The sequence below is a fragment of the Pseudochaenichthys georgianus genome, chromosome 1, assembly GCF_902827115.2.
Source record: "Pseudochaenichthys georgianus chromosome 1, fPseGeo1.2, whole genome shotgun sequence".
Taxonomy (NCBI): domain Eukaryota; kingdom Metazoa; phylum Chordata; class Actinopteri; order Perciformes; family Channichthyidae; genus Pseudochaenichthys; species Pseudochaenichthys georgianus.
In genome coordinates, this window is record NC_047503.1 from 32908035 (window position 1) to 32928590 (window position 20556).

The 20556-nt window shown below is 42.9% G+C and overlaps 1 protein-coding gene across 2 annotated transcripts; it reads right to left on the reverse strand.

The window, feature by feature from the left end:
* Positions 1 to 1857: 1857 nt before the first annotated feature.
* LOC117447477 (polyunsaturated fatty acid lipoxygenase ALOX15B-like) lies at positions 1858 to 10002 on the reverse strand. 2 transcript variants are annotated; one of them, XM_034084201.1, is made up of 15 exons: positions 9917 to 10002; positions 9659 to 9809; positions 9076 to 9274; positions 8854 to 8935; positions 8473 to 8595; positions 8077 to 8177; positions 7202 to 7368; positions 6898 to 7041; positions 5509 to 5712; positions 5318 to 5404; positions 5067 to 5236; positions 4007 to 4128; positions 3782 to 3882; positions 2774 to 2944; positions 1858 to 2583 (listed from the first exon to the last, which is right to left on the reverse strand). In XM_034084201.1, exons 2-15 carry the CDS (start codon positions 9800 to 9802, stop codon positions 2404 to 2406), a joined length of 1995 nt encoding a protein of 664 aa, XP_033940092.1. In that variant the 5' UTR covers positions 9803 to 9809; positions 9917 to 10002; the 3' UTR covers positions 1858 to 2403. The 2 variants fall into 2 exon arrangements, with proteins under 2 accessions (XP_033940092.1, XP_033940098.1); XM_034084207.1 differs by having other exon boundaries at positions 2469 to 2583; positions 2833 to 2944.
* Between the last annotated feature and the right edge of the window lie 10554 nt (positions 10003 to 20556).

Here is a 20556-nt window from a genome sequence, read left to right on the forward strand (position 1 = left end):
GAGGTGTCGACCAGCTGGGGCAACAAGAAAATTGGCGTAATCGAGTGTGGCTATTAAAAAATAAATCATTATGTCTGTTAGGGATTAATTTTGTCTTTACTCCTAAGTGTCAAAGAATAATTCTCCTTACTCCTAAGATATTTGACCTTTCGGCCTGTTGACGTTTTACGACGAAGCCGAAGTCTGTTATCTGTCTTAGGGAATGGGAACTGTCAGCTATTGCTGACATTATGAGTTTTGTGACCGGTCAACTCTCGGTCACAAGAGCCATAGAGTCAGATAAAGTAATTCATTACCTCCAGGTGTTCACAGATGCCTCTCCCAATATGTGGATGGACTCCCTGTAAACTGGTTAAAAAGTCAACATTGATGAGAGGGTGATTCAGAATTGACATGGCAACCCACCTGAGCAGTCAGAACTTTCTCCGGCCGATGCTTGTAATAAACTGCCAGTGTTTGACATCAGAACTCCTCCCGTGTCTCTCTGAGTCCTGACTCTCCATTGCTACAGAAGTTTCCCTTACAACGTCGGGGTAGCAACAATACCATGTAGCTGTCACATTTGAAGGGATGAAATCGTGACATCTTCACGTCTCCCAGCATGGTAAATCGTCACATGTTCACGTCTTGCCGTGATATCGGGTTGCTGGGAAATGTTGACTTACTGTTCGACATGAAGCTAGAAGCTACCTTACAGTACACAGTTGATCCGGAGTCCTGTCAGTTAAAGTGTTTCATAGTTAGCTTAGCTAAGCATCAACCTAGCACTGAAATATATGGATGTTATGTGACAGTATTTCTGAGAAAAAGTCAGCTGAAATGGTGGCATAGTTGCCACTGCTTTACGTGTGAACAGCATGTTTGAACGTATTTGCAGCAGTAAATGTGGCTGTTTGGCCACTGACATTGCCATAACAACACCTGAATTTAAACCTGCAACCTCTTTTTGTGACAGATTTTTGCAAGAAATTATAATTCTTCTGAATGATATTCCTATTGACAGCTAGTTTCTATGTGAACATTATGAGATGGACAGCCAGAGAGAATAAATGAAAAACAGTTATGAAATACTATATGACAAAACAAGAATACAGTTTAAGTGACTTGTAAAATGTCCAAAAAATCTGTTTACAGTTCTGTTTCATATGGGTGTTGCATCCATAGATCTCTTAATTTTGCTGTCAAAGTGCACCAGATTGATGCTTTTAACTTCAATATTTAAAAAAAAAAAATCTTCCCGGGGGAACATGCCCCCGGACCCCCCTAGAGGAGGTAAGGTCCACTGTGTTTACATGATTATTTATACAATATGTGTGCTCATGCTAACATAAGACAAAAGTTGGTTCCGTGTTGTGTGTAGTGAGAACGTGCTAGAGTGAGCCAAAGCTCGCTTAGGGCCCCCAAAAGTCTAGGGCCGGCCCTGAGCACATCACCTGCTGCCACAGCAGCCAATCGCGGAACTGCCACCAAGACCAGAAAGATCTCATGTGCTTTATACATGTAAAACACACACGAACATACACTTGAAACAGCATACGTGACAGAGATGTTCCAACCTTATACAGTCATATATGTTGCATCCTCTGAGTTCTACATGATCCCAGATTTCATGACCTTATTTAGCAGCTACCACACATGCCAATGTATACAACTGCTGGTGAAGAGTTTCAGCTGATTGCCTATAGGTGGGCCTCCTTCCGGCAAACCAAATGAACAACACACCGTCCACTATACTGTATAGCTTATACCATGTGACATTAATGAATATACCAGAAATACGATGTAATAAACATTCTGCTATAACAATATACATAAGTATAAGTAACTCTCTCGGGAACCAAAAATCCACCACATGAGTTTTATATTCAGATGATCCACACCATGTTTTATTACATTTTCCATATCACATACAAGTTTAAACAAACAAGTTGGAATTGTCCCATTTCGTCCATGAAAGATGGATATCATCAGAAAATTCTTCACTAACTGTTTTTTTTTATACATACATAACGTTACACAGCATGTAGTGAATATGGCAAAACAAAATTCCCTCTACAAATATTTATTTTTTCATTATTACCATAAGTAATAAGGCACAGTTTATTGAAGTCTTACAATTGTAATGCAAAAAATATTTTTACAGGAGCTATTTATTTTGTTAAGATACCCTGTGTATTGATTAATGGACCAATAAGAAGAAATAACATATCGATTATGATTTAAAACTGTACGTTTTCCATTTTATTAATCAGGCTGTTCCCAGATCATCACTCAATGATCAAACGCAGTATTGTTTCCTTCCACCACAACATTATTTAACAACATGCAGTTTTTCCCTTTCCTACTTTGGTTAATATGAAGGTGAATTTGGCCAGCACCTCAGGAACATATCCCTTCTGATATTCAAATAGCCACACTATTTTCTACCTTTTCTGGATCCATGTATGTGTATGGGACCTCCAGGCTCAAGTTTCTAAGACGGATGTGTGCACTCAATGTTTGAAGCTCTCCTTGATAGGCCCTTATCAGCTCGCAGGGGATCGTCTCGTCAAATTTGGCATCAGGGTAGTGGCCAAGATGTACCTGATGGCATCAATTATACATCAAAAATAAAGGTTTCTGCTCAAATTTAAATGTATATCAAACATAAAACATAATTTGGCTATATAATATATATATAATATAATGCTAATAATATTAATTGATTTGATACAGCATCTAAACATCTTGAGGTGATATGTAATATATTTCACAGGACGTTTTGGGCACTTACGGTGTCAGAGACCGAGTTGCTGAGTAGCCACAAGGTGGCCATTGCGTTAGCTGTCTCACCCTTGTTAGGCAATGCCTGCAGCAGTGTTTCCTCACTTGTTGTCCCCTTTCTGGTTGGTGGAGGAAGTTGCATTGTGGAGGGAGAGTTGGGCATCCAGCCACCATAATCATACTGCAACAAATTAATATTTGTCTGCCATTACATTTAGAACAAAACATGTGCAGACATTAATGGTCCAGAGAGGATGAGGAGAGGACCAAGTCTTCTGTAGTGCCTCCTTGACGTTCAATATTTGTCTTAAGATATATATTCACTATTAAGAAAGAAAAGAAGAAGAAGACAGAGCCACATGCAGGACGTAACAAATGGGTTAGGGTTAGGGATAGGTGGCAGAGTGAAGAAGCCAGGGAGCAGTTACCAGGAGGTGAACTGGCTCCAGCTACCAGTGCACACTCCTCATTTTCTTTTGGTCTGATCGGGACATGAACCTGTGACCCTTCGGTTCCCAGGCCAAGTCCCTAGAGTCTGAGCCAATGCTGCTCTTATGATATGGTATATTATATAGTATATTACATAGTAAATTATATATCCCTCAGCCCCGTGTCCTGGATTTTTAGTGTCAGCTCTTTCTGCTACTACATCCACAAACTCACGGTACCTGCCCGTTTTGCAAGAAAACCTTTTTCAAGTAATACAACTCCTGTTTCTGTTCTCATTGTGGGTTCAATCCAGTTTGCTCTTGTGAGTTTAACAACATTAAATGTTATAGTTTGTTGGTTGTGGCTTAAAGCCTCACTGTGCCTATGTACTGTAAAGCCTTGCTGACTTGCTAACATAGCTTTCAAGTATTATTTATTTTTAAAGACTTGCTTACAATCCTCTGAGTCTAATGTAATTTGTTTTAACAGAATTCATCCATCGTTCTCCAGGACAGAAACATACTAATAAAACCTTATTTACCCATTCCACACACATACATAATAATTGTGGTATATTAGGAGGCTTCACCTGTCCAGAGTTCACGGCTGAGTGCTGTCCTGAGCAGGTGAAGATCACCATGGTGACAAACTTCACCAACTCTTCCACGGTGGTGAAGCTCTGTGGGATCCCTGAGAAGCAGAGGGAATGAAATGCTTTACTAAGATGCCTTTTTTTTTTTTAAATAATCATATTACAATGGTACATAAATGTGCACAGTTATTATCTAAAACATTTAGCTTTTCTTTAGCCCACCTGTTGATGATTGGGAAAGAAATCCATATTTAAAGATTTCTGAAATCCAATCCTGCAGTTGTCCGTCCTTCCAAACCTCGGCATCACTCTCGTAGTGGAAGCTGAGCATTCCCTGCACAAACCTGAAATGTAAAACACATTTCTAGCTGGTGTATTATGCACACTGCACTAGTATGACACTTGTTAGGAGATATAAATGTTAATTAGGCCGCATTTCCAAATCTCCTCGCGTCCCTACACAAGCCATTATCTTACAGGAAGGGAATCCAGATCATACAAGTAACCGTTTAACAATAATCCATTTTAATGGTAATATACAATGCAATACAATCAAATACATTACCATACACAACCATATCGTATCATGTGTACTGTCAGGAGTTTGGCCTACTCCTGGCTCCTGCCCACAGGCCCCCGGACCTCCAGTCCCAGCGACGCGTGAAGAGAGAGACCGAACACAGCGGGGTTTCTGTCTATATCCCTCGCTGACCCAAGGAGGAGTTATCTGCGCCTCCCTTCCAGACCAGTGATTGGCTGCCCAAATTATCATCAACACCATACATACATATATTTCCTTACACACTCTGTTGAGACATCTTTCAATGGCCCATTCCTCTAGAAGAGCCAGGTCTGTGCTTTTGAAGATTTTGGTGAAACATTTGAAAAAGAGGATCCGAACTTTGAGGAATAGTTTGACATTTTTTAAGACATGCCAATTTAGCTTTTTTGCTGAGTTAGCCCAGCTTAACCTGGCTTCCATGATGCATACCACCAATGGGTGTCACTTTGTTATGAAAATAGTAGGACTAGTGCTCTTTAATGGAGCAAAAACTGCATTAAAACAGATCTATAGTCTTTGTGCGTGCCAGCAGATCTATCCTTTCTTCATTGACATAATGCGTTTTATGTGATTCAGTTGTTTGTTTGGTTCCAATAAACCTAACCCTAAGCATCATCTGACTGTTTCTCGCATGGCAACCACATGTGCCGACAATATACATTATTTGCATTCCTAGCACTGATTATTATTACAGAATAGAAACTGCATACACTATAATACCTTTGGATGATATCCCAGAGCTTGAGTCCATCATCCCTGTAGTAGAAGTTGGGCACAGCCTCCAGGCCACGCTCAGTGATGTCCTCTGGTATGCAGAGGGAGCTGTAGGTCAATGAGGACAGTGATCGCTTCAGGATGGTCTTCAAAGCCTCTCCACCAGAAGATACAAACTAGGAAACAGTCAATATTTCAGGATATAGTTACAGAGACAAATACTGTACATGATATTAAAAAAGTTGGTCTTTCCGTACCTGTGAGAAAGCTCCGTTCTCAAATATGAGTGTTTTTCGAGCTAGGAAGTTGATATGCAGAGTGTACCGAGTGTGAGGTAGGAGCAGCTGGAAAGAGAGAACTCTGTTAGTAGTAACACATTACATTCTAACAAAGTAAGCAAGTTGAAACAATACAGCTACAGTGACTCAAGTATTCTTCTTCCAGGTACCTTATGCAGTAGATGTGTCCTTGACACATTGCGCATCAGAGACATTGTGAAGACTTCAGCCAGCAGATGTGTGCGCAGCAGGTGAAAATTGAGTTGATGCAGGTTGAAATCTGCACTTCTCACGAAAACCTTGGCCATCAACCAGTCGTACTCAGAATCAGTAGGCAGGAAGATGGGGTTGTCTCCTGCTGGAGTCTGCTTCAGCTGCAGGAGAAGGAAGGGTGATGTGGTTCCTTCAATCCATTGATAAATGTTCTGTAATTGTTGTTTCTTTGCCTATTTACTATAACTTTTCTCTGCTTTTCAATCAATCTGTTACACGCTTAAATATGGAAGTTAGAGCAGAGGGACTGCCTTCTCAGACTGTGACTTCATTCACTGCTTAGGTAATTCTGATGCCCCTGTGGGGTCATCTGGAGAGGGTGTGGCTGTGCTGCATCCAGCCGCCTTGATTGCAGTAACTCAGGGCACCTGAGTCTGGTGCCCTGCAGCTATTTAAAGCCTCTCTGCTCCTCTCTGTTTCCCCCTCTGCTTTCTCATACAGGGACCTGGTTCGGTTGAGTATGTTATTAGTTATTTCAGTTGTTTTACTTTGTGCACCTCAACACCCTCACACATACATGTTCATGCAATCCTTACCCTGCAGTTACATTACTGCTAACGCTGACATTCACACCTCATGCTTTACTTGCTTTGCACTTGATTCATTTGGCTAATTTGAACCACTTGCTTTAATAAACATATTTTGTTAAACCGTTGATATGGTGTGTCTCCTCTTTGTTTTGGCCTTTTGAGCCAGGTCATAACAGTAATCAATACTTCTATATCTTTAGCAAGTACCTTCATAGCAACTATTTGCTATGTTGCTCAGGAGGAAGAGCGCCGTCCACCAATTGTCGGTCAATGGTTTCAATAGTGTCCTCAGACAAGAAGTTGATCCCTAAATTGTTCCCGATAGAATGGCCAATTGGGGTGTAAATTAGTCTCCCCTAATTAGTGTGTGAATGGATCAATGCTGACATGAGAGTAAAGCGCTTTGATTGGTCCCAGAGACTGGAAAAGTGCTATATATATATATATATATATATATATATATACAGTATATATCCTTTTTAAGGGCACATTTTTCATTTTCATTGAAGCCCATGTCAGACCAAATGGTTAAATTTAGAGCAGCAGCCCCACGTTCCTTTGTCTTTTATACATCAAAGCTTTTGTGTCTCGTAAAAAAAAAGTTGATCCGACTCAACTATTCCTGCCTGGCTCTGGATCAAGCAGGATTAAATAAACATATAGGCCGACTTCATCTGCAGTTTTAATGATAGTTGAATCAATGATAGTAATCAATGCATACATATTTTACATTAGCTACTTGAGTGCAAATCTCACCTGAATAGCAACTGGCTTCAGCTTGTCATCAGGTGTTTTGTGGAGCAGGACGAGGGGAGCCGCCATGTACTGCTGCTTCCTACTGATGATGTTTGCTTTCAGTCCATCCAGAAGCTTGTAGTCACACAGGAATATGTTGCCTTTCTGTTTTAGAGAGGATGAGAAACTAATGTATTAGAATCACATCAACACAGTATAGATATTACACATATTAAATGAACATGTTATTGTGACAGACAATTCTTAATTCACCATGTCATTAGGCAAAACAAGTTTCTACTACTGAGAGTATCAAGACAATCACCTTAATTTCCTCTGCTAAGCTACACGGACCACTGGGGAAGACCATCTCATCAGTGACAGGAAAGTTGTTGGGCAGAGCTGAACAATGTCGGATCAACATGGGGTTGACACCATTTAGGTACTGGTAGCCAAAGAAAGCATCCTCTTTCCAATGTTGCCGGACACACCCTAGACAAAAAAGTGGCAGTTTGACTTTATTGAGTTTCAAACTAGAAATGTTAACACCTTTACTGTACCCTGCATGGGAAACTTTAAAATAGGAAACCATGTGTCACACGGAATGCAGACACACACATATTATTGGACACTGTTTGTATTTGTCTGGGTCTTGATTGTGTGATTAATCACAGTTTCTAGTTCTTCCTACACAAATGGCATAATATCAGTGTCTCATTTGCTTCTGTAAAATATATGATCATTGTTCAATGTATGAAAATAATCCTCTCAACTGATTGCAAAACAAGGCCATTATACCAGAGGCCATTTTGAAAGAGAGAGTGTGAGACTCCTGCCCACCTTTACTTTAGTAAAAATAGCTACATGTTATGCATGATTGTGCCTTGTCCTCCATGCCACTCTCTTTTGTGGGGTCGCTCAGGGGTCTATTCTCGGTCCCACCTGATTTACCATTTTAGGCTACAACATAAACACCATTTAGGTACTGGTAGCCAAAGAAAGCATCCTCTTTCCAATGTTTCCGGACATAGTCTGGACAAAAGAGCTACACTTAGTTGAGTTTAAGATTTTCTTTTATAAAATCTTTATCTTAAAAACTGTCTTTTGTGGGGTCTCTCGGGGTTCTGTTCTCGGTTCCATCTGATTTAACATTTTCGTTCACAAAATCAATTAATAATTTGAGATTCTATGATAGTACACCTGATACATGGTTATTGGTGTGTACTATTCCCCTGATATCATCAAGATCAGTCCATTTCTCTTTGGAATCAGCAAGTCCCTTCAGGTTCAGCTCAGTCAGCCTAGAAAAAAAACTTTTATTACAATACAATAACTTTATTTGTTTGTTTGTTTGTTTGTTTGTAGGTAGGTAGGTAGGTAGGTAGGTAGGTAGGTAGGTAGGTAGGTAAAACAGGGAGACTGTAAATCCACACAGTATTGGTGAAAGGAAACACAACTGAATCAATTAGTTTTTCCCTGCTCTACAAAGCAAAAAAGGCAACATCATTACAAGAATGTCTGTAATGTTTCACTCTGACAATAAGCAATGTTTATTTGACATGAATCTTGAGTACACATGTGTTTTGAAGACTTCACCCAGTGAGGAGATTGAAGTAAAACTCAAAGGACTTGGTCCAGGAAAAGTGGACCTCCAAGGGCAGATCATCAAGACTTTTTGCCTTCATGCAATGGGGCATTCCTTCTCCATATGAATGCCAGCTGTGAAAAATAGAAAATAGCAAAGTGGTGAGGCCATTATCAGCAAAAACTATTACTTTAATGCTTAACCAGGGGGAAACTGCACCTCCAAGTAGGCCATTTTATTTGTAATCATAAACCCTGGTGCAACAATGTCACTTTGTGATTAATTTGTCATTACATATAATGAATATATTTCCCCATAAGTGGAGGAGATTCCGATACATGTTATCTTTGGATTAAATACAATTAAAATGTGAATACGCTCTGAGCTCTTACTGATAGTGTGTCTCTCGCCAAGCCGGGTCAACCTGAGGGCTTTTTGCCATAACAGACGTTTTTATAGGCGGCGTAACCGGAGCTTAACAAAATAATCCAAAAAAAATTAACATACAGAATTTTTTCTGGACTCCTTATAGACCAGCTGGAAGAATTTGTTATAACTTCATATCTTCTGGAAAGCGCACATTGTACAGGATGTCAAACAAACATTTCACAAACCTTTTTCCTCATCAAAGTAGTGTACATCACTGGTAGTGATGGAGCGGAAAATGGGAAACTTGTAGGTGTCTCCCTCAGGGGATTCGACTACCACCTTGACAGGGAACCAATCGTCTTGTATTTCTGGTGGCTTTTTGTCTAGCTCTATCTGATGTAGCTCTCCAATGGAGACAGGGCAGGAAACAGTGAAAGAAGACACCTGGTGTAATGACAGAAATTGTTTGGAAACATTGATACAAGAGATAAAGTGTATTTGATAACCAATAAGCTTTGACATCCAAATGATTATCACAAAATGACTGAATGTATAAGGTTTGAGAAAATAATAAAAATGTGCGTAATACGGAAGATATGTTCACTGTCTTTGCTTCCTCTTCCCAGAGAGCAAATAGATGTCAAGGCTGCAGAGTGCTCCTTGTATGAACACTTACCTGTGCTATTTTGTATTTCTATCTTATTCATGTTGCTTAATAAATTATTTGAGTTTCTGTAAATTAGTACTACTGTGTGTTATCTCTTGTTCAGTTTGAGGAACCATGTTAAAGCCTTCGTTTAAAAATAGAAAGGCATATTTAAGACTTACAGCTCCTGGGATGAAGGAGGAATCTACTTCAAGCCAGGTGCGTTTGCTCTCCCCATCTCTTCCCATCAGCTTAATGTAGACCTTGTGTGAAGTGCCGGCATCATCGCGGCAGCCAGTGGATACTGTCACTTTATAGTCCACCATTTTCGCTCTGGAAAGCAGAAGAATCCTGGTTGTGAGAGAACTATAATAACCATTCAGTACTAATACGAGTAACTGTGATTACATCAACCTCAAATCATAAAGCATCTCTCTTACCTTTTAATGAGAGCGGGAAGTTTCTCTAAAGAAAGGCTCTTTCGATAAAAGTAATCCCCACTGATTCTGCTATTTATACAAACAGTTTGTGGGAGTGTCCAGCAAGAAGTGGTAGAATAAAGTTATGGTGACGTAAAGTCAGACATGTAGGACATTGACCCGAAGGTTGTTCAACTTAGTTCCTGATAATCATTGAGAAATATGTTTGCATATTCATTTCATTTCAAACCTTTATTTATACAGATAAAATCCCATTGAGATCATTGATCTCTTTTCCAAGGGAGACCTGCTCAAGTAGTTCCACATGAAACATAAAAACATAAATAGAACAACAAAAGGACATCATCCAGCATCATTTACAAAATTATCCACATAAACAGGTACCAATAGCTTCCGATTGAGTAGCATCCAACCGAGCTTTAAAAACATTTAGTGGCACCAGATTGTTCAGTTTCCATTTAATTTGCAGACTATTCCAAGACAGAGGAGCTGCGCATCTAAAAGCTGTCTTCCCTAAGACAGTCCTAGCAGTTGGCACATTTAATAAAACCACAGCATTCGATCTCAGGCAGTAGCCACTTACAATTCTCCGTGAGATCAGGGAGCAGATATAAGATGGAAGTTTCCCTAACATGGCTTTGTATATAAAAATGTACCAGTGACTGAGCCTCCGTACAGTTAGTGAAAGCAAACCAGCCCTTGCATACAGGGTACAGTGATGGGTTAATGCTTTACAGTTTGTCACAAATCTCAGTGCACTGTGATACGCAGCATCTAACTTGACCAGGCAATTGGCAGGTGCATTCATATAGTCCAGCACAGGTAAAAAGTTCACAGTGACTAGCCTTTTCCTGGCCTCAAGCGAGAAACAGGACTTGTTTCTGAAAAAGAACCCTAGCCTAACCCTCAGTTTTTTTAGCAGGTTATTGACATGAAGTTTAAAAGAGAGACAATCATCAAGCCAGATACCAAGGTATTTGTAACAGGCAACAACTTCAAGTTTTGTTCCTTGCCTAGTTACAATATCTAAAACAGGCTCTGGTGTCTTTTTTGCTTTTGAAAAGAGCATTACCTTGGTTTTATCCACATTTAAAAGAAGCTTTAATTCAGAGAGCTGAGTCTGAATAGTGTTAAAAACAGCCTGTAATTTAACAACAGCCTCCTTAATGGTGGGACCTGCACAATACATCACAGTATCATCCGCATAAAAATGTAAAGTAGCTTCATCCACATTATCACCTACGCTGTTAATATATATATGGAGAATAAAAGTGGTCCTAAAACAGAACCTTGTGGTACACCATTAGAAATGTTTAACCACTCAGAAGACAGTCCATCAAAATGAACACATTGGGACCTTTCAGAGAGGTAGTTCACAAACCACCCCACTGCAAGGCTGGATATGCCAATACTGAGTAGCCTCTGCTTTAAGATGCGATGATCAACGGTGTCAAACGCTTTGGAAAGGTCAATAAACAGAGCTGCACAACTCTGCTTATTATTTAAAATACTAGTAATGTCATTCACCACTTTCATCGTGGCAGTGATGGTGCTGTGTTTCTTTGTGAAGCCTGACTGATGTTTAGACAGGATGTCATTTGTACATAAAAACTCCTTTACCTGTTCACTCACTAAGCGTTCAAGAACCTTAGCCAGAACTGACAATTTAGAGATTGGCCTATAGTTATTTAAAATAGTTGCCTCCCCTCCTTTCAGTAAAGGCAAGACATAAGCAGACTTCCATACTTTTGGAATTGTATTTGTGCTGAGGGAGAGGTTAAAAAGAGAAGTAAGAGGTGGAGCAATAAAATCTGCAGCTATCTTTAAAAAGAAAGGTTCTAAGTTGTCCGGGCCAGCCGGTTTCCTAGGATCTAGCTTAGATAAGGCTTCATGAACAACATTGACAGTAAAAGGAGTAAAACTGAAAGGGTTTTCCAGACCACATTGTTCAGAGTCACAGACTGTAGTGTTCACAGAAGCAGAGTTAGTCACAGAATCAAACATAGAACCGTAGGACACAAAATGCTCATTAAAGCGATTTAGCATAGTGGCCCTGTCCGATATAGAGCCAGATGCTGTGGTAAGGCACGGAGGTAGCTCATTACGGATCTCACCGGTTGATATCGATTTTATTGCTTTCCAAAATGTCCTAGGATTATTTAGGTTTTCTGTGGTAACTGACAAATAGTACTTCGACTTTGCACTTTTGACATTTGAAGTGAAGCTATTCCTTAGCTGCCTAAAACGCAGCCACTCTATCTCTGAGCCTGATTTCCTAGCCTTTGCCCAGGCCTTGTTTCTCTCATGAAGGAGACTAGACAGCTCAGCAGAAAACCAAGGATTGTCTCGTCCCTTTACTCTAAATTTACGCAGGGGTGCATGTCTATCAATGATCTCCATAAAACCAAGATAACATTTCCACATCAGCACACAGATCGATTTTACCCCAATCAAAATCAAACAGATCATGCACAAAACCCTGCTCCACAAAATGTTTTATGTCTCTCTTGATGATAATGCGAGGTTTAACCTTTTGGACCTTAGTGTCCCTAATTGTGGCTACAACACAGTGATCGCTCAGATCATTTGCAAATATACTGAACTTATTCTTAACATAAATTGCAACGCCACCACCTTTATTAGGCCGGTCGGTACGATACACATTAAAACCATTTAAGGCAATGTCAGAGGCCAAAATAGACTTATTTAGCCATGTTTCAGATAAGACAATGACGTCAGCGTCAGTCGATTTTGCCCAGATACGGACAAAATCTAGTTTACCTAACAGACTGCGCACATTCAAGTGGATGAAACCCAACCCAGACCTAGCTTTAAAATCAGCAGGAGTAGCGATCTGACTATTACTACTGGGCGGACCAGGGTTAGGTTGTACATTTCCTGACAGTAATAACAACAACAAAAACAGGCATCTTTTCCTCTTAAATGACACACATACATTGTCATCTAATTTAGAAACACCGGAATAGTCTGCGAGAGTGTGATTAGAGCTTAAGAAGCAGTCCTGAAGAACCATCAACGCAGGAAAATAAAAAAGACAAACATATTTTGTCGAGCAGATTCACTGTGACAAGGCAACCGGTAATTGTTTGAGCAACATATCCGAACCTTTGCAGGGGATGCCCACTGCGGGTGGCAGAACAGACCTGAATCCAGTAGTCTTCTCAGAATGACTAGAGATCTTCTCATAGTCCAAAACAGTTAACAGGCACAGTAGAATTACGATATGGGCCATTTTCCCAGACCAGCACAGCATCCGGATAGGCGTGCAAGCATGCCCGAAATGTGGAGGCGCTCCGTTCTCCTCGCGATATCCCCGGTGCAGAACCTCCTCAGTACAGCAGGATAGGCGAAGCAGGACCAGCTCGAGGCGTAGAGGCGCTCCGGTCTCTCCGCGATATCCCCGTGGTAAAACGTCCTCGGCACCGTAGAGCACGACAGGTGGAGCAGGTGGATACAGGCCTCAACTACAGCAGGTGTAAAGCAGGCCGCAGCCCGAACGCGAAGCCGCTCCGGTCTCTCCGTTACGCCCCCCGGGGCAAAATCTCGCCAGGACAGCAGCACACGACAAGTGGAAGCAGGTCCCCGCCACAGCACAACTGGGTAGGTGGAAAAAGGGGGCCCAAGCAACAACGTGCAGCCGCTCCGTCTCTCCGCGACAGGTAAACCTCCTATCCACGCCGACGGAAGAGAGGCAGCCCTGCCCCTCACTTTCCACGTTCCGTGAGGCGGATGAGAAAATGTGCTCTGATCGACGAGTGTAGAGTGACGCACTTTCAATGGTCTTGCTCGTTTGAGCGGGAATCCAATATTAAAACAGGTAAAACAATATGAACTATGAAACCATTAGTTAGTCCTGAAGGCCTTTTCCATTCTTCTATCTATCTTCAACCCCTTATCCTGGGTCAGGTTGCGGAGGAAGCGGTTCCACCAGAGGGCCCCAAACTTCCCATCCCCTGGCCACATTAATCTGTCTGCCCCTCTATACCTGCCTGGAACACCTCCCGAGGGTGGCGGCCAGGTGACATCTTTACCAGGTGCTCGAACAACCTCAACTGGCTTCTTTTAATAGAAAAATCTTATACTCACTTACTTATTTTAACAATATCATTGTGTGATTCTTATTTGATAATGTTTATCTATATCAACTGTCTTTCATTTCTTTGCTAAGCTTGGGAAATGTTCTTATTAAGAATGTGTTGCAATGTTGTTAGTTACACTCTATGTGCACCAGCAGGGTTAGGGTTAGGGTTAGGGGCGGGCGCCAAAGATCGCAGGGGGGGGCGCCAGGCCTCAGATGATTTGAGGCCAAATATCATATTTAGACTTTTTTTTTTTTAACATATAATTGTAACGTAATACATGATTGTCACTACAAGCCTTGTCTCTACATTACAATAAAATATAAAAAATAATTGATTCATGAATACAAATTCAAGTTAGTAGCTATTAAAGGCATAAAAAGACAGAAATGTATAATTCTTTCTTTAATAGAAATGTTTCTTCTGCCCGTAAAGTGTCCAAACCAGGCTTTTCTGGATAAGCGCATTTTTAAAACACAGTCATTGTCCATGCCGGTTTCAGTTGGATTATTTGTCACAGTTGCTCCGATCAGATCGGTCTCCTCCATTTTGTAGATTATTTACGACTTTTGAATCCACATAAACACATCGGCAAAATCCGGCTTACTTTGAGCATGTGTTTTAAACAGTTTAATCCCTTTGTGAATTGTTTCCACTTGCGCCGTCCTTTAATTTCTTCATACAGCGGGAATACAAAATAATTAATCCTGAGTCCAATAACCATCAAAGTCACTCCAATAGTGCTCCTTAATTACGCTTTCATCCTCCTTTAACAAAATACTTCACATTCATCCAGTTTGTGACAGTAGTTGTAGCATTTTTGAGACTTTTAAACTTGAATTACCCCTGTTGCGACCCCCCCCCCCCGTGTGTGTGTGTGTGTGTGTGTGTGTGTGTGTGTGTGTGTGTGTGTGTGTGTGTGTGTGTGTGTGTGTGTGTGTGTGTGTGTGTGTGTGTGTGTGTGTGTGTGTGTGTGTGTGTGTGTGTGTGTGTGTGTGTGTGTGTGTGTGTGTGTGTGTGTGTGTGTGTGTGTGTGTGTGTGTGTGTGTGTGTGTGTGTGTGTGTGTGTGTGTGTGTGTGTGTGTGTGTGTGTGTGTGTGTGTGGGCGCAACTTCCAACAGGAGTCATTTGGGGGGGCTCTTGGGAGAAAAGGTTGGGAACCCCTGCTATAGCTGGCCCTCTGTGAATGTACAGAGGGACCAACAAGCTCTCCGTCTTCACATAACTGTTGTGCGTAGACAGCTCTGCTAAAGATTCTTCCCTAGTTTAGGTTTTATGTTCTGTGTTTAGATAGGTTCCTGTTTTATTTTGATAGTCTTGTCTACCCTCATGTGTCTAAAGTACGTTCTATATCGTATAAGGCTTCGCCCTCTAAGGCTATCGCTATTGGGTAATCCCCACTGCACGTGTGCAGCACTGACAGACTTAATCCACGCCCACCTATGACGTGGGCCCCACCTCCGGGCTCACTTCCATATAAATAGGAAGTAGGCCCTACAAGCCACTCCTACTTTTCTTCAGCACTCCGTTGCAGAAGCATTGTCAGGCAAAACAAGTTATTTTAAGAGCTACTTACTAAAAAGCAGACATTCCTGGTTCCCCTGGGCTCATCCTCCCTCTCCTCCGGACAGGGGAAACAGGGCGGGGGCCCGGTGTCAACCCGACATATGGCGAGGGCTCTGGCGTGGCTAGTCACCATGACAACCACAGCACATCCAAAACATGTCGTGCGCTCTCAGAGTATCACTCAGAGTGGCGATGCCTATAACCTGTCGGTTATAGGCAGCCTGGCTCGCTGCATAACCGGCTGTCTTTAAAAACCTTTTGGTTTTTAGGCAGCTCGGATTTTTTTCCTCTGTCCCAAACCTACCTCCTACACACGGTCGTAATGAGCCATGAGTGCCATTTTTACAGTGTGGACAGCACTGCACACACCTCCGCTGATCCCTTAGGGGTGTTTAGCGTGAACGCACCTTAAATGTCCGGTTTACGAGTCTTCTCCTAAACGCGACATAAGGAGAGCCTGTGTGAAATGCAACGTCTCTGGCGTGGCTCGTCACCATGACAACCACAGCACATCCAGAGCAGGTTTGCGCCTTGAGTAATATGCAGCAAGGCTCCCCGGTTAAGCCGGCTGCCAATAGCCTATTGGTTACTTGGCAGCATGGCTCGCTGCCTAAGCCGGCTGGGTTTTTTAACTTATCGGTTAATAAAACAGCAGGGCTTACTATTCAATCCGTCCACCTTAAACCTTTTGGGTTTAGGCAGCATGGATTTTTCCTCTGTCTCAGACACCTCCTACCCACGGTCGTAATAAGCCCACGGAGGGCCATTTTTACGCATCGTGTGGACAGCACTGCACACACCTCCGCTCATCCCTTAGTGGTGTTGAGCGTGAATGCGCGGTTTAGGAGTATTCTCCTAAACGACGACATAACGAGACCCTGTGTGAAATGCAGCGTGTGGAGGGCTCTGGCGTAGTTTGTCACCAACCACAGCACATCCAGAGAATGTACACCCGGCGCTATCAGAGTACTGTATGGTACTCAGGGTGGCGGCGCGTGTGTCTGATGGACAGATGGATGAGCAGGCGGATGGGCAGAGGGTAGTCTCTGCAATTCGCCTCTCCCCCCCGCAGTTCTACGGGATACAGGAAGTCCTGTCATCCCAGGAACAGTGTCTCACGCTCCGTGCAGAGCGGCAGGAACTCTGGTTAAAGAAAGCATTTTCCCAGGGTTCCTCAAATGGAAGAAAATCGGGTTTTTTTACTCCCGCTATTTTCTGGTCCCGAAGGACCATCTGTCAGTGTCCAACAAGGGAATGGCCTTTTCCCATGCTGACGATCAAACAGGTGCTGGAGTGTGTTCACCAGGGAGGTTCACATCCATAGTCCTGAAGGATGCTTTGATGGAACCATCATCCCGAAACACAGCAAATTCCTGCGTCTCTCATTCCTGGCTCCACGCACTTTTTTCAATGTGGGTGGAGACGGTTGGAGCAGCTACTCAGAATGGGGATGAGTGTTATTTTACCTGGACGACCGGCTGTGGCTGGCTCGCTCCAGAGAGGAAGCGGTTTTTCAGACGATACAGCTCGTATCTCATCTGTCAAGCCTGGGTTTCATTATCAACTGGAAGAAGAGCTGTCCTCTTCCCTCCCAGACATTTAACTGGGAGTGGAATTGAACTCAGCCCGCATGAGAGCGTGACTCTCACAGCAGAGAATGGAGAAAGTGACAGCTCTCCTCCGGTGCAGCTGTTAACCTGTCGGTTAGCAGGCAGAACGGTTTTTCCTCTGTCCCAGATGTGCTTACTACACACGGTCGTAATGAGCCCAGGGCTGTTATTATGCACTGTGTGAATTGCACTGCACACACCTCCGCTCATTCCTCAGCAGGTTTGAGCGTGAACGCGCCTCAATGTCCAGTTAACGAGCCTTCTCCTAAACAGAGACAGGATGAGAGCCAGTGTGAGATGCAGTGTGTGGAGGCCCCCTCGCAGCCTTTTCGGACCGGGCCCCTCTTGGGTTGCTTCACGGGCAACGGCGGCGAGGGTTCTGACGTGGCTCGTCACCATGACAACCGCAGCACATCCAGAGCATGGTGCGCGCTCTCAGAGTATTACTCAGAGTGGCGACGCGCGTGTTCGATGGACAGATGGATAATAATAATCAGCAAGGCTCACCGGTTAAGCCGGCTGCCCCTGACCTGTCGGTTATAGGCAGCATGGCTCGCTGCATAAACCGGCTGTCTTTAAAACCTATTGGTTTTTAAGCAGCTCGGATAGCTCTCCTCCGGCGCGTCACACCCCACGGGGCGGTGACAGCCCTCTCCGTGATGCAGCTGTTAAGCATGATATCAGCTGGTCACGTGGAGATCCCCCTGGGTCTCCTTCACAGTGAGAAGATTTCCAGAGGTGGTTTATTCGCCTGCGTACCGACCCCGTGCGTTAGAGGAGACGCATGGTGTACATTCCTCCTTCCGTGGGTTTGGATTTAACCTACTGGAAAAATCTCCACGTCAGTGGGGGTGCCCCTGAGCAGAGTGACGTCACACACTACGCAGTGTTCACAGACGCATCTCTGAGGAACGTGCATGTCGCAGGCAGTGGGGGGACAGTGGCCTCCATATAAACGTGCTGGAATTACTATATGGAAAGTAATCCAGCACTTCGCCCTGTTGCTGTACAATCAACAGGTGTTGATTCGAACAGACAACAAAGCAGTGGCGGCCTACATACATCGCCAGGGAGGTGTTCGATCAGCGCAGCTGCTGAACACACATCCTACACAGCCAAATGGACAATGTTCCGTTTGGTATGTAGGGAAAAGCCTGGACCCCGTTACGGGCCCCCTGCCTCGTGCTGTCGTTCCTCCAGCTGTTGCTGGACAGGAATTGGCCTATAGCACGGTCAAAACATATGCTGCTGCCATTTTATCTTGCCACGTAGATTGGTGTCAGAACGGCGTTTAGTCACCCTCTGACAAAACGTTTTCTATGGGGAGCACAGAGACTCAGACCTGTGTCACGCGCTTTGGCGCCTCAATGGGTTTTAGCTTTAGTGTTACGCGTGTTGGCTCCATCATGTCTCCGGATCCAAGGAGATGGCAGCTCAGCTGTTTTGCGCCCTAACCCGGTTTTTATTCCAAAGGTTATCACAAGCTCTTTTAGATCGAGGGTGATAACTTTGGATGGCTTCTTTCCTCCTCCTCACCTCCTCTACAGCGTTGCACGGAGGAATGACAGTGAAAGACATTTGCACGGCACTTGGTCTTCCCCCTGTTCTTTTATTCGTTTGTATTTGAGGGATGTTTCCCATTCCTCTCTGACACACTCAGTACTGAGTGTCCTGTCAGAGTGAGTAATGTCGGGGACTCAACTGCGTGCCCTCTCTCCTGCCTGTCGGCACTTAGAGAGCTGCCCTTTTTCCCCCTCTCTTGATCGTTTTTAACAAGTGAGACTCGATCTCTAAGTTTTATAAATGACAGGTAGCCTAAGTAAGCCTACCTTCGTTCCCTGATGGAGAATATTCATTTTTTAATGCTATATTCCCTGGGAATGTGATGCTCCATTACGCATGGCGAAATGGACCTGGGTTATTAACTGAGTAGGTGTGCTTTGTGCTTCTGGTAACGGACGGAACCAGTGGGGCGTAGACTACATCCTGCTTCGCCCTTAACCCAATAGCGATAGCCTTAGAGGGCGAAGCCTTATACGATATAGACCTGGGGTTACGTACTGTAACCCAGTTTCTATGAGTATAGGCGCAGCCCTCTGAGGTTCGGGCTCCACTGGCTCCGGGAATAGCTGAAGAAAAGCTGTTGGAGTGGATTGTAGGGCCTACTTCCTATTAATACGGAAGTGAGCCCGGAGGTGGGGCCCACGTCATAGGTGGGCGTGGATTAAGTCTGTCAGTGCTGCACACGTGCAGTGGGGATTACCCAATAGCGATAGCCTTAGAGGGCTGCGCCTATACTCATAGAAACTGGGTTACAGTACGTAACCACAGAGTCCTGCATTGTCTGTTTTCCCGCTGTTGTGATTGTCTAAATGGTCTTCACCTAGTGTTGTCTGTCTAGTATATATAGTTCTCGTCTTCCCCTGTCTCGTTGCCAGATTGTCTTGTGTGTTCCAAGCATTCCAGCGTCAAGATCTTTTGTCATTGTCCTTAGAGTTATCGTCCATAGAGTGTTAGGTTAAGTAAGTAGTTTTTTGATAGTATAGGTTAATTATGTATTCAGAACAGAAACTGAACAGGCAGATTCAAAGGATTTATTTCTTTGGAAATTTTATTTTAAATACAATTAAATCAAGTTATTTTGGTCAAACTAATGAAAAATTCAACAACAAATTATTATTATTTTTACACTGGAGAGGAATAATCCTGTAAGGGAAAACATAATAAAGAAGTTGCTCAGCACTAGTTTGGGTTGACTGTGACTAGATAAACCCGAATGCAAAAAATAACAATATTTACACTGGAAAGCAAAGGACAAACCTGAGGGCAAACTAAGTTGGATTAATACTGGTAATACAATGAAAATGGCATGTGCAAAATATATAATATAACAAATACTACTATCTTTGTCAATTGTCACTTATTTATACAGTAAGGCTAATCTTTGCTAAAAGAAAAAGATCATAAAGCATCTCTTGTACCTGTTAGACCAAAAAATCCTTTGGTGAATGGCTGATGTCTATTGATTCCTCTTGTTATATGTTTGTGGGAGTTTCATAAGCAGTGGTGGAATATTGGATACTTATTTATTAATTATTACCTGTAAGGAAAAGTGCTTCCTCATTACGATCTCTATTTTATAATGACTTACATACAAGGATGTACGCCTACATTTTTCTCTTGGTTTGATCTTTGTCCATGGTGGGGGCGGGGGCATCTCATTTTATTTTCAAGAGCCAAAACAAGCCAACTTCCTGGTAGAAATCTGTTGTGTCCTCACCTGCTGTACACTTTGCCCTACATCAAAGTGACACACAAACACACACACACACACACACACACACACACACACACACACACACAC